This window comes from Poeciliopsis prolifica, unplaced genomic scaffold, assembly GCF_027474105.1.
Source record: "Poeciliopsis prolifica strain line A6 unplaced genomic scaffold, Auburn_PproV2 SCAFFOLD033, whole genome shotgun sequence".
Lineage (NCBI taxonomy): Eukaryota > Metazoa > Chordata > Actinopteri > Cyprinodontiformes > Poeciliidae > Poeciliopsis > Poeciliopsis prolifica.
The window spans coordinates 455,001-470,435 of record NW_026562408.1 but is presented as its reverse complement, the minus strand read 5'-3'; the positions used below and the strand labels follow the sequence as shown (position 1 = coordinate 470,435).

Here is a 15,435-nt window from a genome sequence, read left to right as displayed (position 1 = left end):
AAAAGATTCAGTGGAGTGAAAATACATTTTGTCCAGAAAGTTACTAAAGTAAAAGCTACTCCCCTCAGTTAGTTTCATCTTATTTCAGGATATTTGCAGAAGAAACGGGACAGAAATAGTTGGTGGGATTGTGTGTTTTTGCAGGGAACGCTAAAGCAAGAAGCCAAGCAAGAGGCTTCACCCTCACCAGCTGCCTTTATTTACCAAACAATTAGACAATTTGTTAATGAAACACATGATTTATGTTTGAACTGCAGGGCTCTGACTGGCAGCAGGTCGAATCATAACATGAAAAATTATTTCTATACGGTTCACATTTGAACTTTTCTTTAAAATCTGTATCTGACCCGCTCACATCTCTGACTGCAGAACGAGCCGCGGACCAATCACAGGGGGCCGCCGGCTGCAAACAGATGCACAATTATACAACCCTACGCCTTTGAAAAGCAATAGTGGAGGCTCCTGAACAGCCAACCAGAATGCAGCAACAACTAAACTCTTCTGTTTTCCAGCAGCCATTGTACAGAGGAAAACCAGCCGACCAACCACTGGAGCATAGCTTGGGTTCCTAGGCGACGGGCTGTGGTTGCTCGGCAACAGCCCAGTTATGATGTCATATTCTGAAGGTTTTTGAAACGACTTTTTTCCAGACACCAAAAAGCATGAACTTATTGCTGAAAAGTCAGTTTTTTTAAGAGTTTGTTCTGTTTTGAAGCAGCTGTTATGTCAGATTTTGGTTTATTTCAACCAATCAATCAATCAATCAATCAATCAATTTTAGCTATAAATCAGAGGTCGGCCACCGCCGGCCAATCAGAGGGCCGCCGAGTCGAGTTTGTGTCAAGAAACCAGAAACTTCAACAACCACTAACCGTGGTACAGCTGAGTGTCAGCAGGGGGTCTATAGGCCCCGCCCACTCTCTAGCCCCGCCCCTTCGCCCCCAGTAAGCCTTACCTGCATGTCTTTAGTTGCGATCTCTCCCGGAGTCGGCCAGCTGTTGGTGTCGCCAAAATCTCCAACCTGAAACAAAAACAAGAGATATATTTTAAATATGACCAACTTTACAAATCTACAATAAAACACAAATAAAAACAACATAAAACATTTTAAAAGTGGATTTTGAGATTCATTTAGTTCTAATTTGAGAACGTAGAATATTAGAATAAAAATGCAATTTTACCAGAAAAATATCTAAATATTACAAAATGAAAATCATTTTCGTAAAATTACTCCTTCATTCTCCTAATATTTTAACTCTGGTGAAAACATAAAACATTGGTCTAATCCTACATTATATCCAACTTGTATTGTGTTCCATCAGAGCTGATCTGAATTCAAAGTCCAAGTAAACAGAGACTGTACAACAAAATGGCGGCTCTGGGTGTGATGACATCACTCGTAACTATGGAAACCCAAAGAGTTAATTGGTGGAAGAATTAAATGAATTGAAATTTATCAATTTCAATAATTTCAATTCTTAAAATGAATTGATGATAGCAGCCAGTGACTGAACAACGAATTCAACCTAAAGAATTATAATATTCTTGACTTTCTGTCCATCTCAGCTGATGACATCACCAAACAATATGGCCGACAAACGACTGACGGTCGTTTCTGACGTTAGAGTTGCTTCGGGGTAACAATGAAGGAAGGAAGTGACAGCATTCAGATATTTGAACAGGAAGTAGAGCAGCACATATCGTTTACTTCCTGGAACCGACTGGCTCTGGCTTCCTGAGGTTTCCAGGCCGTTTCCCGGCGGTCAGACTGTGGGCTGCAGGGTCAGAGGTCAGACAGCCAGACGAGCTGCAGCTCCATCCCTGAGTGGCTGAGTCTCAGCGGTTATTTTTCCTGTCTTAAGGGGAGCAGAGCTCTAAATGCTGAGGACGTTACCTTTCCTCCTCTCCTGGCTTTGGGTGGATTCCCCGCTCTCACCACTTTGGCCGGGCCGCTCGACTCTGCTGGGAAACAAAGAAAGATGGCCGACATTAAAACGGGGTTCACAGGATTTCTGCTTCCCAAAATACAATTCAAACACAAAAGGAAGAAAATATGAATCAGTCACCAAACACACATTTATTTAAAAACCTCACAGTTTTTCTTTTGTTAGAAGCTCAAAGGTGATTCAGTCTGCTTCCTGCAACAGGTTCGCATCGGCCTATTCAAAACATGTCCATAAGTTTTACACCAAATCATTCTCAAATCATCAGATTTCAGTCTGAGCTGTTTAGGGTCTCTGTCGCTTTAAATCCAAACAAGCTGCTGGCCACGCCCCCAACTCAACATTTACACTCACAGAAAAGATGCACAATTATACAACCGTACATCTTCGAAAAGCATTAGTGGAGCCTCCTGCACAGCCAACCAGAATGCAGCAACAACTACACTGTTTTCCAGCAGCCATTGTACCGAGGAAAACCAGCTGAACATCAAGTACAGCTTGGGTTGCTGGGCAACGGGCTGCAGTTGCTCGGCAACAGCCCAGTTGTGATGTTACACTCTGAAGGTTTTTGAAACGACTTTTTTCCAGACACCAAAAAACATGAACTTATTGCTGAAAAGTCAGTTTTTTGTTTGTTTGTTCTGTTTTGAAGCCTGTCTGTTATGTTAGACTTTGTTTTATTTCAATCAATCAATCAGTTTTAGCTATAAAGCATGTTGGAGGCATCTCACTGGAAACGCATAATAAAGGGTATTTCTGACTTGGTTTGAACCGTGCAGGGTCACAGTCTGCAGGTCAAACACCAGAGCTGTGAAGGGAAACTGCTGGGATTCTCCCTTTTGCTCCCATCTCTGTAAGACGCCTGGTGGATATTAAAAGTGATGTACCTTCATCTTTTCTTCACTTCCCTGGACTCGTCAGGGCAGCCATTGCTATTTTCTTTGCTTAATTTCTCAATAAAATAATAATCAAAATGCATTTTGATTCGTCTTGATTGACTCAGTGTTTTTCACCTTAGGTAAGACTTACTGATTTCCTTAACACAGCCGAGACAAATAAAAGTTTAAAAACATCCAAAATGTGAAATTTGAATGAATTTCACAAATCCGGTCATTACAGTGGTGAGTTGTTAACGACTGGGCGGGTTCTCCCAGATGAATGTTGTCTGTTTTGGTTCAAGCAGACAGAATCTGTCCTCATCCGGTTGAATCCGCCTCCAGACGGACCGAACTCGGAACGTTTCTGCCTCTGCTGCAGCAATGAACGTCTGCAGGCTAGTCACATTAGCTGCAACATTTGCTTGACCTTTGAACTCTAAAGGCTCAGCATAGAGAAATGGAGTAAAGGGGAATTACTCCATTTCTCCTGATAAGTATTTTCTCAATCTACATAAAAAGAGAACCACAGACAACGTTTGAGTTTTCAAGCAAGTCTTTTGCAAAAGGAGAAGGCACAGCAGACCTCCAGGTGTCCAGGTCTCCAGGTGTCTCCAGGTGACTCCAGGTGTCTCCAGGCGTTCTGACTCTCTGCATCAGAACTGGTCCTTTATTACAAAGCATGGCAGGAAAGGAATGTGGAGGGAGGCAGTTCAAGGAATATCCCAAGATAAGCGGCCGAGATGAGGATCAGTGCCTCCAAATCCGAGGCCGTGGTCTTGAGCCGGAAAAGGGTAGAGTGCTTCTCCTGCCCCAAGTGGAGCAGTTCAAGTATCTCTGGATCTTGTTCACGAATGAGGGAAGAAGGGAGCGGGAGATCGACAGGCGGATTGGCGCAGCGTCCGCCGTGAAGCGGCGCTGTACCGGTCCGTCGGGGTGAAGAGAGAGCTGAGTCAAAAAGAGAAGCTCTCGATTTACCGGTCGATCTACGTCCCTACCCTCATCTCTGGTCATGAGCTTTGGGGTCATGGCTGAAAGAACGAGATCGCGGATACGAGCGGCCGAAATGGGTTTTTTCCGTAGGGTGGCTGGGCTCCCTGAGAGAGAAGCGCAGTCATCCCACCGGGAGGGACTCAGAGTAGAGCTGCTGCTCCTCCACATGGAGAGGACCCAGCTGAGGCTCAAGCATCTGGTCAGGATGGAGGCTCCCTGTGAGGAGTTCAGGTCCCACCGGGAGGAGACCCAGGACACGTTGGAGGGACTACGTCTCTCGGCTGGCTTGGGAACGCCGTGGGATTCCCCCGGAGGAGCTGGAGGAAGTAGGGGGAGAGGGAAGTCTGGCCTCAGTTCTTAGGCTGCTACCCCTGCAACCCGACCCGGATAAGCAGCAGAAGATGGATGGATGGAAGAAGTGGCTGCAGCTTCAAGGTCTAACAAGTTCCTTTTCTCAGGGATGTGAATACCAAATCTATTAAAACTGCAAATGTAAGAATGATAACAAAACATAATTATTCTAACAACTCCTAATGTTGGAAACTTGCAGTCGCTTCATTTCGTTTTCTCAAACAGGGAAGGCAGACTTTCTAAATAATATAATATTCTCCTTTTGATGCCCTTTAATTTTTTTCAGGTAAAATGAAATAATGTGTAAGTTTAATTTTCAGGAGTTCACTAAGGAGTTGCTCTGTTGTTGCAACTAAATTAACTTAATAGAATTGGACCAAAAATTTTCACATTCTGCAGCTTCTCATTTAACCACGTAAGATTTTTCTTTTACACAAATTAAAAGTTCCCTTATTTTATTTACATTTTAGCAAATAGCCTTTTAACTTGCACACTCAAGTTAACAACTAATTGACAAGTAACCAGGGTGAATTAGTTGACAATGACCTTCATTATTGATTAACCTGAATAATCGTTTCAGCCCTACATCAAATGTTTTATGTCAGAGAAATAAAGTCATAATCCAGGCTGTGATGCAGATAGTTTCCAGTTACTAAAAACTCCAGCTGCATTAAAAAACTCTTCCTGCGACTGGAACTGAGAGGTAGCAACATTTTACAGTCCAACAGCCGTCGCAACAAATGGACAATCAGCTGTTGATGCAGGATCACCAGCAGGTTTGTGGAGCCACGTGGCAACATCAGCTGAGTCGTCCACCGTGGCATCGGCAAAACGGCTGCTCAGTGTTCGTCTTTATCCGATCAGATGACGAGCCAAAGATCAACGGAGAGGCCAGAAAGTCAGCAGCTCCAACCTCCACGCACCGGAAAACCTGCTGCAAACCTGCTGCAAACCTGCTGCAAACCTGCTGCCGACGCGCCAGAAAACCTGCTGGCTGCCGAATGTACAAAAGCTCTGATAAGTTTCTTTGAAAATAACCAATGACAACCAGGTGAGTATGTAAGAAACTTCGGACTGAGCAAAACAGAAAAACAGCAAAGAAATCATTTCTGTCATATTTACAGCAGCAGACTGTTGCGGAGATGTAACAAAATAAATTCAGACAGAGCGATCGATCCCAGTATTTCTCCATAAATATATAAATACATCAATTTTTAACCAAAATATTCAGTTGTGTTCTCAATCTAATGTTTTTATATTGCACCAATAAATGAATCCCATTTAAAGAATTGAAAAATTCAGACAATTTAGGGGTGAAGTAATCGATTAATGAAATAATGGTCAAATATTAATGTAATCAATGAATAACTGGAATGTTTAAACTCAAAAGACAATTTGTTAAAAGAACTTTGAGCAGCAATTAATCCAAAATGGTGTCAGAAATATAAATATTTTCCACTTGACATTCAAAAAAAAATTTTTTTTAAATGTTGCTCTAAAAATTCCTCAAAGATTTGGTTCAAATTCTGCAAAGAAAATCTCTAATTAGTTACCTTTTCTGTCACTATTAATCGCTAAATCAAATAATTAACCTGTCAGCCAGGTGGATTTTCTCATTTAAAAAAAGGGACTGAATTATTTGCATCTTTTAATGGATTTTTTTTGTTAGTTTTATTGCCTCTAGTGGCCTTTGTTTAACAGGAAAGACAGTAATGAGGGAGACGTGGCAAAGGCCCCGGGATTCGAACCTGCAACATCTGCCTCCATCTGTGGCTTGTGCTTAACCTCCACATCATTCCAAGTTTTCATGCATTTCCAATCTTCACAAAAATTGATCAACTGAAAAATCTGCAGAACGAGCCCATCTTATAATCTGACTACTCACATAATCCTTGGTAGCAGATCTAGAAATATAATAAACCGGCATTTCTTCTGCTTGAAAATAAATAAATGTGTGTGGTGATGTGATTTGTGAAGCTATTCTCACATACAGGATTTTTATGAAATTGCTGCTTTGAGTGTCTTCCTGCAGAAACTCAGTCCTGTGGAGCGAACCATCATCAGCATCTCCATTTTTATTCTCATCAGTTTTCAATCCTCTGAATTCAAGAAACATGAACCGTTTCCTCTGTAAAACTCTCCAGCTAATCCAGCAGAAGCTGCAGTTTAACTTTAGTTTCTGTCTTCCCTCACAAAACCTTCACACACACACACACACACACACACACACACACACACACACACACACACACACACACACACACACACCTCCTGTAAGTAGAAAGGAAATTCCCATGGTGCTTTAAAACGCTGCTCTATAAATAAACTCTGTGCCACGTCGGCTCTGCAGCCATAAACACTCTGGCTGTTAAAATCATTTATTTACTACAAATTTAACATGAAAAATGTAAATTTGACTTGGTTTAATTCTCTATTCTTGAAGTAAATGGAGTAAGTTTGTCTCCATTGTAAACTTTTGTCTCTGCTGCAGCTGGAAATAAATTTGCATCTTTCAAATAATAAAATAGATTTAATATTTATCATTTTCCACAAAAATCAAAACTGATGAGTGAATCAAACAATCTGCTGCTTAGACATCTGGCTAGATATTAATGCAAGAAATGCAATACCTGGATAAATCTGTAAAATAATATAACTATAAAATATGCAGTGAGTTGAATAGATTTCCCAAACCTGATGAATAATCTTCCAGAAATATAATAAAGTTTAAAATAGCTAGTTAGAAAATTAAAACTGACAGGCTGAAATTCTCATCCGTCTAGTGTAAATGCAAAAATACAGAGTTTATAATAGATTCATTAATTCATTCATTGCTGTGTTGTTGCTGGATGTGACATCATTTTCTGTTTTCTTCAGCTGACCGAAGACCGACTTTCAAACCGTCTCTATGTGTCTCTAACGGTCCAGATCCAAAACGCATAGATAACCTGAAATGTTACACTTAAAATAATTTTAGTTTTTGGAAATTCTTGGAAAATCTGTGTTTGTTCATAGTTCAGTGATGTCATCGCGCCAGAGGCAGCCATCTTGCTTATGTATTCGGTTCAAGTCTGATGGAAAATATGGCGTCAGGCTAAGATTATTTTTTAATAATGGGAATACCATCATAATATCAGGAAAATAAAGTAGCACAATAGAAATATAAAACTACAGGGAGGCTTGTACCGTTAAAGAGAACTTAATCTAACGCTGATGATGTTTAAAGCTCATTTCTGCCAGTAGCAGAACTGAGATGCATTTCATAGAAATATCCAGCTGATCTGGCACATCAGGCCTCAGAAATAACAGCAGTTTCTCATTGCAATCAACGGTCTTGTAATTTTAAGACATTTTCTGATAAAATTGTTTTTAAAGTAAAATTTGCAGCTTTTACCTCAGATGGGATGACTAAATAAATTCCACTTTCTCAAAATAAATGTTTTAAATGTTTTCATGGAAAAAGTGAGAGAGGAAAATAAATGGGCTCAGGTATGAAAAACTCGCCCAGCTCTGGAAACGGGGTCGTTTATTTTGACTGAACCGGGAATAAAGCGATTTCTGGTTTTCCAGTCTTTCGTCACGTGTGAAATGTTCATGTTGCACAAAGGATTGCTTGGAATGCAATAAGGAGCAAGCTGCTTGTCAGGAAAGGAAGCAGGACAAACATCTCCTTAGTTTCTCATCAAGCTTTAAATATTCAGTAAAATGACAGATTTATGTTTCACAGCTTTGAATAAAACAAAACATTTCCAGCTTTAGGTCAGTAAAACCTTTCAGGAAGGACAAACTTTAACTCCATGAACAAAACATCATCAGATCTGTTCAGACCGCCTGCAGCTGAACGTCACATGAGCAGAGCGATGACATCACCGCAGGGTGCCGGTAACCGACCCGGGGTCCGACCGACCCGGGCTGACAGCGGACACCGAGGCGAGACGCTGCACCGGCTGGGACCGGCTGGGACCGGATCCCAGAACGCAATCTGCAGGCAGAGAGGCAGCAGAAACCTTGAAAATAATAAAACCTACATAAAATTAAACTGGAGAGACAGGGGCCTTTAAAGAAAGAAAAATAAAACATTTCTTTAAAATGCTGGACAAACAGCTTAGCAAACCTAAAACTCAATAGTCAGACAAACCAAACGACCCGATATCGGTTTGCTCAGTTCTGATGCTGGACTGTCGGACTCCACCCAGCGCCGGCCGGGTCGCTCCGCTATCTGTGCACCCAGACTCAGCCCTGAGGCTGATAAACATAGGGAGAGCGGGCCGGCTGAGGGACGGTCAGTCGATGAGCGGAAGCTAACGGGTTTCATGCTAACATTTCATATTTACAGGAAATTTACAAATTCAGGCCAGAATTTTGTAATGACTGATGACCTCTGCCTCACGACTGCGAATGATCGTTTCTGCATCGAAACATTAGCCATTTATTGTACCGTTTATCATAAACATTTATCAAACTGTTCATTTCAATTTGAATTTATGTTAACACATTATTTTTACTATTAAAAGGCACAGATATTTTATTCAAAGCATAAATGTAAGACCCAATGAATGAATTAATTCTAAATATGTACAGTATCAGGAGTCATCATCACATCGTTTGTGACTTATCTTAAAAAATTATTATGACACACTTTGATGTTTTATCTAAACTTTAATTTTAAAGAAAAACTAAAACACATACCATAAATGTAATTTTTCACTATTTTCTCCACTGTTTGTTCCACAATAACAAAAAAATTAAAAATATCAGTAAAAATCTGAAAACTCAGCATTCACGCCACCTCAAACAGAAGTCGTGTTTGTCGGCCCCGCTTCACTCCTGCTGGTAAACTCAGCCCTGCAGACGCTGCACATGTTATCTTCCATGACATTTTTCACAGAGTGTGTGCATTCAGTTGGTGTTGCGTTATACAGCCATGTGGAAATGTTATGGCGCCTTATTTAAACATTTTTCCTTTTGATCCATTTTCTAACATGCATATAAATATTTAGATAAATTTAAAATAAACTGAAAGGGTGTGGATTTTTTTTTTAGTCAAGCAATACAACAAAGAGCTAGAAGAACCTTAAAATATACACATATTAATAAAATCAAAATTTATCAAAATTTTAAGGACATTTTTGGTGGATTCACACCAGCTCTGTTTAATCCGCTTTAATCCAATTTATTATTTTTAATCAAACTAAACTTTATTTCTTGTCTTATAATTTAACTATGAAGCAGTTTGTGCAGGCGAGGTTGCAGTAAATCTGCTATAAACTCATTTAAGATAAAATGATTTTGGTGATTACAGGAATGTTAATTAAAACGGGAGTTAATGCGAGTTCCCCTCTGCAGGTAGCGTCCCGTTTTGTTTCCTGGTCCAGACTGAGGCCTTACAACAGATTTACTGGTAGAAACTAAACCTCTGGGAAGCCGAGCGACCGTCTGCATTTCCACTGGAAACTCTGAAGCTCCTTGGTGCTGACGGCGAGACAGTGGGTCGATTCTGATCCTGGATGCGTGCTGCGGCCCCAAAGCTCCTAAAGCACTGATAAACACGTTCAGCAGCAGGGCAACCAAACCAGCAGTGGGTTCACACAAAGCCCGCAGACTGGATCAGAGCCAGGATCAGACAACCCTGCGAGGCAACAACCAGCTGCCTGCAATTGAAATTTATAATAATAGATAAAACCTTTGGAGTGGCCTAGTCAAAGTTCAGACCTTAATCCAATCGAGATGCTTCAGCAGGACATTTTACAGGCAGTTTTTAAATCAAAACTCTCAATATTGCTGAATTAAATCAATTTAAAACAGGAAAGTGAGCCTTAAATTCTCACCACAAAGACATGACGGCGTTTGTTGCCCCCAAAGCACAAAGGGGCAATTACTTGTCTCTTATTCCATAAGACCCATTTGGTTTGGATAAGAGCCTTCTGAATCCCCTTCCGAAACTGCTCTTTAGATTTACTGATTAAATTTATCCTGAGCCAAAACATCACACCAAAATTAGGGTCAATCTGCAGGAGTGAAAACGCTTCACATTTTTAAATCCAGTATTCTTCATTTTCATCCTATCAGCTGTTAGAACCTGCAGCGATGATTAGCTTTCAGAGCTACGTGCTAACAGCAGCTAGCTCGGGCTAGCTCGGGCGAACAGTCCTGCGGAAGCTTTCCTGGCTCTGACAGCAAACACAATACAGGACAACCGGCTCCCCGGTGGCCAGTCACCCGGGCCTGGACACCAAGCCGCCCTGGGCTGACATTTATCCGCAAAACCACCGCAGACAGGCTGCTAACCTAGCCAGCTAGCTTGCTACCCGCCATGCTTTTTCTCTCGGGGAACACGTGGAGAGAACACGTGACGTCTCATAACAAACCTGTTCCTTTTAGCGATTTAACGAGCAGACGCTTTCACGGTGGCCAAAGTTTCTCGATGGAGAATCCGAGTGGACGTGGGCAGTAACCACGGCAGAGCCGGGCTAACGGGACTGGCTCGGCAGACCGACTAGGCCCCAAAGGGAGTGTGCGCTATTGTTAGCCCCGGCTAAGCTGCTCACAGGCAGCCACAACCCGGCTTTTATTCCGCTGTTCGGATGCAGACACCGGCATCATGCTCGGCGTGGCTGGCCGCCCCGAACACAAACATGGAAACAAAAACTGCTTTAAAATGTTTGACAAGTCCACAGAATGCGTCTGATCACACTGCAAACATGGCGTGGAAGAAAGTTTGCAACCAGACTGCAGTGATGACACTGCAAAAAGGACAGCTAAAAATAAATGTTTTTTATAACTATGGATCAAAGTGAAGCCGCTTTTTCTAACGACACAAGACGACAAAAAGACAGTTTTAGAGCCAAACCACTAAATTACAGGTCTGAGATGTGAAGACGAGCGTAAATCTCGCAGAACTCAAACAGAACCCTCTGCTGACCGGACCGGACCGACTTTAAGTGTTTTTAAAGGGTGTGCCCAGTGGGCAGCGACCCAGGAATAGCCCGCACCACAGGAGGAGGCTGGCTCCAAATATAACCAGCCTGACAGCTCCCCGCTTTCTAAACGCTAGCGCAGCCGGAGCCGGGCGCCGGGCCGGAGCGGTACCTACCGGAGTGGGGCTGTCCGTTCACGCTGACCACGGTCACCGCGTTCATTTTCCTGGTCCACGGGTTCACCTTGGGCGGGGGAGCGTCCGTAAACTCCTTGCTGCCTTTAACCCCTTCCTCCCCCGGCCTGTCCTCGCTGTCACAGCCGTCCTCCTGGAGCTCCGCCGCCCGCTGCTCCTCACCGCCGGAGGTCCCTCCCATCTCGGCCCTGCTGTCGGCGGCACCTCGCTGCCGCTTGGCCCGCTGTTGCTCCTCCTCTTCCTCCTCCTCTGCCACTTCTACCGGCTCGCCGCGGGTCACTTTCCCGTGCTCCTCCGCCTTGGCGAGCGGGTTGCCGGGTGGGAGGGCCTCCACCTGAGTGGCCATTTCCCCTCCGCCGTCTTTCTGTCTCCCCTTCTCAGGACTTAACGGCCCCTTCCTTCCCCCTCCTCTCTCTCTGTACTCGCCCGAATCCGCCTTCAGGTTCGGGGAAGTGTGAAGTTGCTCCGCGGGGCCTGCCGCTCCTCTGTCGCTCCGAGAGCCAAGGCGCTTCGGCCCGGGATGCGGAGCGGTCTGCACCGAGAAAAAACACGGGGAAACCGTGAAGAAACGCGCCCGACGGCCCCTCAGGATTACAACCTTTTCAGCTCCACTAGCAGCAATATGGATGATCCCCACCACGCGACAGACGGGTGCGCGCACGTACAGTGTAGTTTAGGAGAGGAGGCGTACCCACGTAACGTCGGGAGCGCGTTCTGGGCTCAGGTCGGGATGGTGCATTCAGGTGCTGTCTGAAACAAAAACCTTTGGGAACCCACTTCCACCACTGTGATGAAATATAGCGGTTTCTCTTAAGAGGAAATAAAACAATAAAGTTATAATATTATTAGAATAAAGGCAAAATAATATGAGAATAAATTCATAATATTAAAACTTATTTTCAAAATATTATATTTATCATTAAAATCATAAATAACTGGTAGTTGTCTTTATATTGTTTTATATACAAAGCCCACATTTTATGACAAATATATATTTTTCACAGAAGCAATTGTTATTCTTAGGAGACAGATTTTTTTTCATTGTCGTTTTATATTTGATTTTAATGAGGATAAAACTGCAGTATTTTGAGAATAAGGTGAAAATATAACAATTAAAGTCATAATATTTTGCCTTTATTTTTGTAATATTGTACGACCTTATTCTTGTAATTTTACAATCACAAGAATGAATTACACTTTGTCATGTGGCCTAATTTCTCTGTCATATTTCAATTTAAAAAAACATTTTTGTAGATCCTATGATCCTTGAGGGATATTTTAAATGTACGTCTATGTAAACAATATTAATCATACATAAAACGATGTTAATAAATAATTCAATTCAATTGCAATAAACATTTCATTGCTGAAAAAGGAAACCTCAGCATTAGTAAATCTGAACAGGGTGAAGCTTATCCCACTTGAGGAGTTTTGGATAAAACATATTTAGAGACCAATGTGTTTTTATCTTAAATGCAAAATGCATATATATTTTGTGACCTGAATGAGCCCGTTTAGAGGGTCAAACTTTCACATTCTGGTTTTGAAATGTTCCGATGACCGTGAACGCATCGTGGATCCTTGTGTGACGTAGAACTCAGCCAGTTCAAACGTCAGCGTCAGTTCATGAGAACATGTGCTCAGAGCAGGCTGTTTGTCCAGCGTCATGCATTGTCAGTTAGCAGTTAGCTTCTGTATGTTAGCGCTGCTGTCTCTTTAAATATCAGGTGGGGAAACAAAAATGACCCCGATCCCTTAAACTTCACACGTGCCCATTCATGAGGTCCACGTGCCTCATCACGCGTGGAACCCCGAGTTTCAGAGAGCTTTCTGTGTTTTTCCCAGAGTGAGGTTTCCTGTTCGGAGGACAAGCAGCTGTTAGGTTTCCAGAGGTCAGAGGTCATCCCTGGTTAGGCAATTGGAAAGATCAAAGTTATTTTGTTTATTTTGAATTAAAGCCAACAGAAATGTCGAAATATCTCCAACGGGCTTCAGGACAAAATTGTGATGATGATTCAATACTTTGCTCAATGCTGGGATTATGAAATGAAACTTGGTGAAGACCCAGTGGTTACATTTGCACCGCAGGTTGGCTCAGCTCTTGCAAAAACACAGCGGCCAAGTTTGCACATGCAACAAATCTGCTTCTCCTGATCCCGTCTGGCTACTTTAAAGAGCTGCACTGCAAAAACACAAAACCCCAGCATGTAGTTTTTATCTAGTTTCTGCTGAAAATATCTCAGCACCTGAATTAGAAAAGTAACTTTTCAGCAAAATGTACAAGCTTAGTTTAAATCCAAAAATTATCAATGTTCATTTAAAAAGCACATTATGTTACTGATACGGACACATCTGCCAGTGAAGCAGTACTTCTAAATTAATAAAGGACTTATTGACTTAAAGCTAAAAAGTGATTATTTGTGTTTTATTTCGAGGGAGCCAAGACGTTTGCTCTAAAACCTGGTCAGACTTTGTGTTTTTCTGAGCCGTCTGTTCGCAGATCTGTGAAGGAGTTGGATGTTTAGCAAGAACAAAAACAAGTTTACCAGAAGTGTCTTCTTCATGCGTTATATATTTAAAACAAACATGTTTCTGCATATTTTAGAGAAATCTGCTGCCACTAGAGGTGAGAAACTGAACCTTTCATTACATTGAGCAAGCATGAGCTTTCTAAGATTAGAGTCATTATTATGCCTTTTACATCAAGAAGCATTGGAATGATGATAATAATGATGATAATAATAATAATGATAATAATAATAATAATGATAATAATAATAATAATAATAAGGTTTTCCCCTGCAGCAGCATTAACTCAGTTTTCTGAAAGTCTCTAATATTATTATTTGACTCACTGTTCTTTTCAACATTGTTCTTTTTAAACTATTCTTTTGCTGCACTTTATTCTCAAATTGTTTTCTATATTTTCATGTCTGTTTTTATTTCTCTCCTTTTTCTGTCCAGGTCTCACACCTGTTCACAAGGGAATAGGTGAAATATATTTTTGTATCATTGTTATTGTCTTCCACAATTAATGAACTTAAGTTTGACAAGCTTCATTCAGATTAATTATTTTTTAACGTTGGAGTTGCATTCTTGTTTTTCAGTGCACTAGGGAAAAATAATTTTATTTGTCCTTCAAACTGATTTTTGCTTTTTGAAATATGCTATACTTGCTTTAGTTGACTTGACTTGTTTTCATGTATAATAACAGAAAATTGACTGGAAGAAAAAAGTGTAGTACAAGACTTACCTATGATGCATGGCTCAGACTGTAGCATTAGACAGCGCAACATAGCATAACTTTGCATAGCATTACATGATGTAGCATAGCATAGTATAGCACAAAATAACATTAAATGTTTATTAAAATGTTTTTATCCATTTTTATGGATTATTTTATTATGTTGAGAAGCTGAATTTTGTTTGCTATTAGCTGTTAACCTTAGATGGGATCATCTAAGGTTACAGAAATAAAATATTTTAAATATCATACAGGGTGATATTTAATATAGAGAATGTCATATTCTAAAATAATATTTGTTTAGTTTTGGATGAAATTACTAAAATAAACTTGTGATATTTCAACTCATCTCCTTTTGGTCATGAAGTTACAGAAAACGTCTCCATGTTTGTGCTGAAGGATTCAGAGTGAAAGGAAGTTTAGCTGCAGCTTAAAAGTCTCTGAGTTCATGACTAAAGCCAGAAGTACGTGATCAGCCAGCACAGATCCGAAAAGCTTTTTCTCCCATGATGCATTGCAGCCAGAATGCATTACTGTTGTTCAGTCTGAGGACAGTTTCACATGAGAAACCTGTGAAAGAAAGAATCTGCAGAGTATAATTTAATTTCCTAGCATACACTGTAAAGTTGATCTGTTATGGAAAATTCACATTTTGAAGGTTTTTGTTCTTCCATTCGGGTCTCAGCTGCTTTTAAAAACACACAAATGTTTCTTTGTGTCTACAGGAAAAGAGCCGTTTCAAAAACCTTCGGATATTCAGCCACATTCAATGGGCACTGTTACCTAGCAACCTGAGCTGAGCCCAGTCCGTTACCTAGCAACCTGAGCTGAGCCCAGTCCGTTACCTAGCAACCAAAGAAAAGCCCAACATCTTCAGCTGCTGGAAAACACTAAAGCATCCAGAAACCACTTGCTGCA

The 15,435-nt window shown here is 41.3% G+C and overlaps 1 protein-coding gene across 1 annotated transcript in view; it reads right to left on the bottom strand.

The window, feature by feature from the left end:
* The window catches only part of LOC129373374 (la-related protein 1-like), a 34,022-nt gene extending 22,097 nt beyond the window's left edge, over positions 1-11,925 (bottom strand). Inside the window, exons 1-3 of the mRNA XM_055051256.1 lie at positions 11,256-11,925; positions 1,895-1,962; positions 956-1,021 (exon numbers count right to left, since the gene is read on the bottom strand). Of these exons, the coding sequence (XP_054907231.1) occupies positions 956-1,021; positions 1,895-1,962; positions 11,256-11,619 (498 nt within the window). The 5' untranslated portion in view covers positions 11,620-11,925. The remainder of the gene's footprint in view (positions 1-955; positions 1,022-1,894; positions 1,963-11,255) is intronic.
* Positions 11,926-15,435: the final 3,510 nt, after the last annotated feature.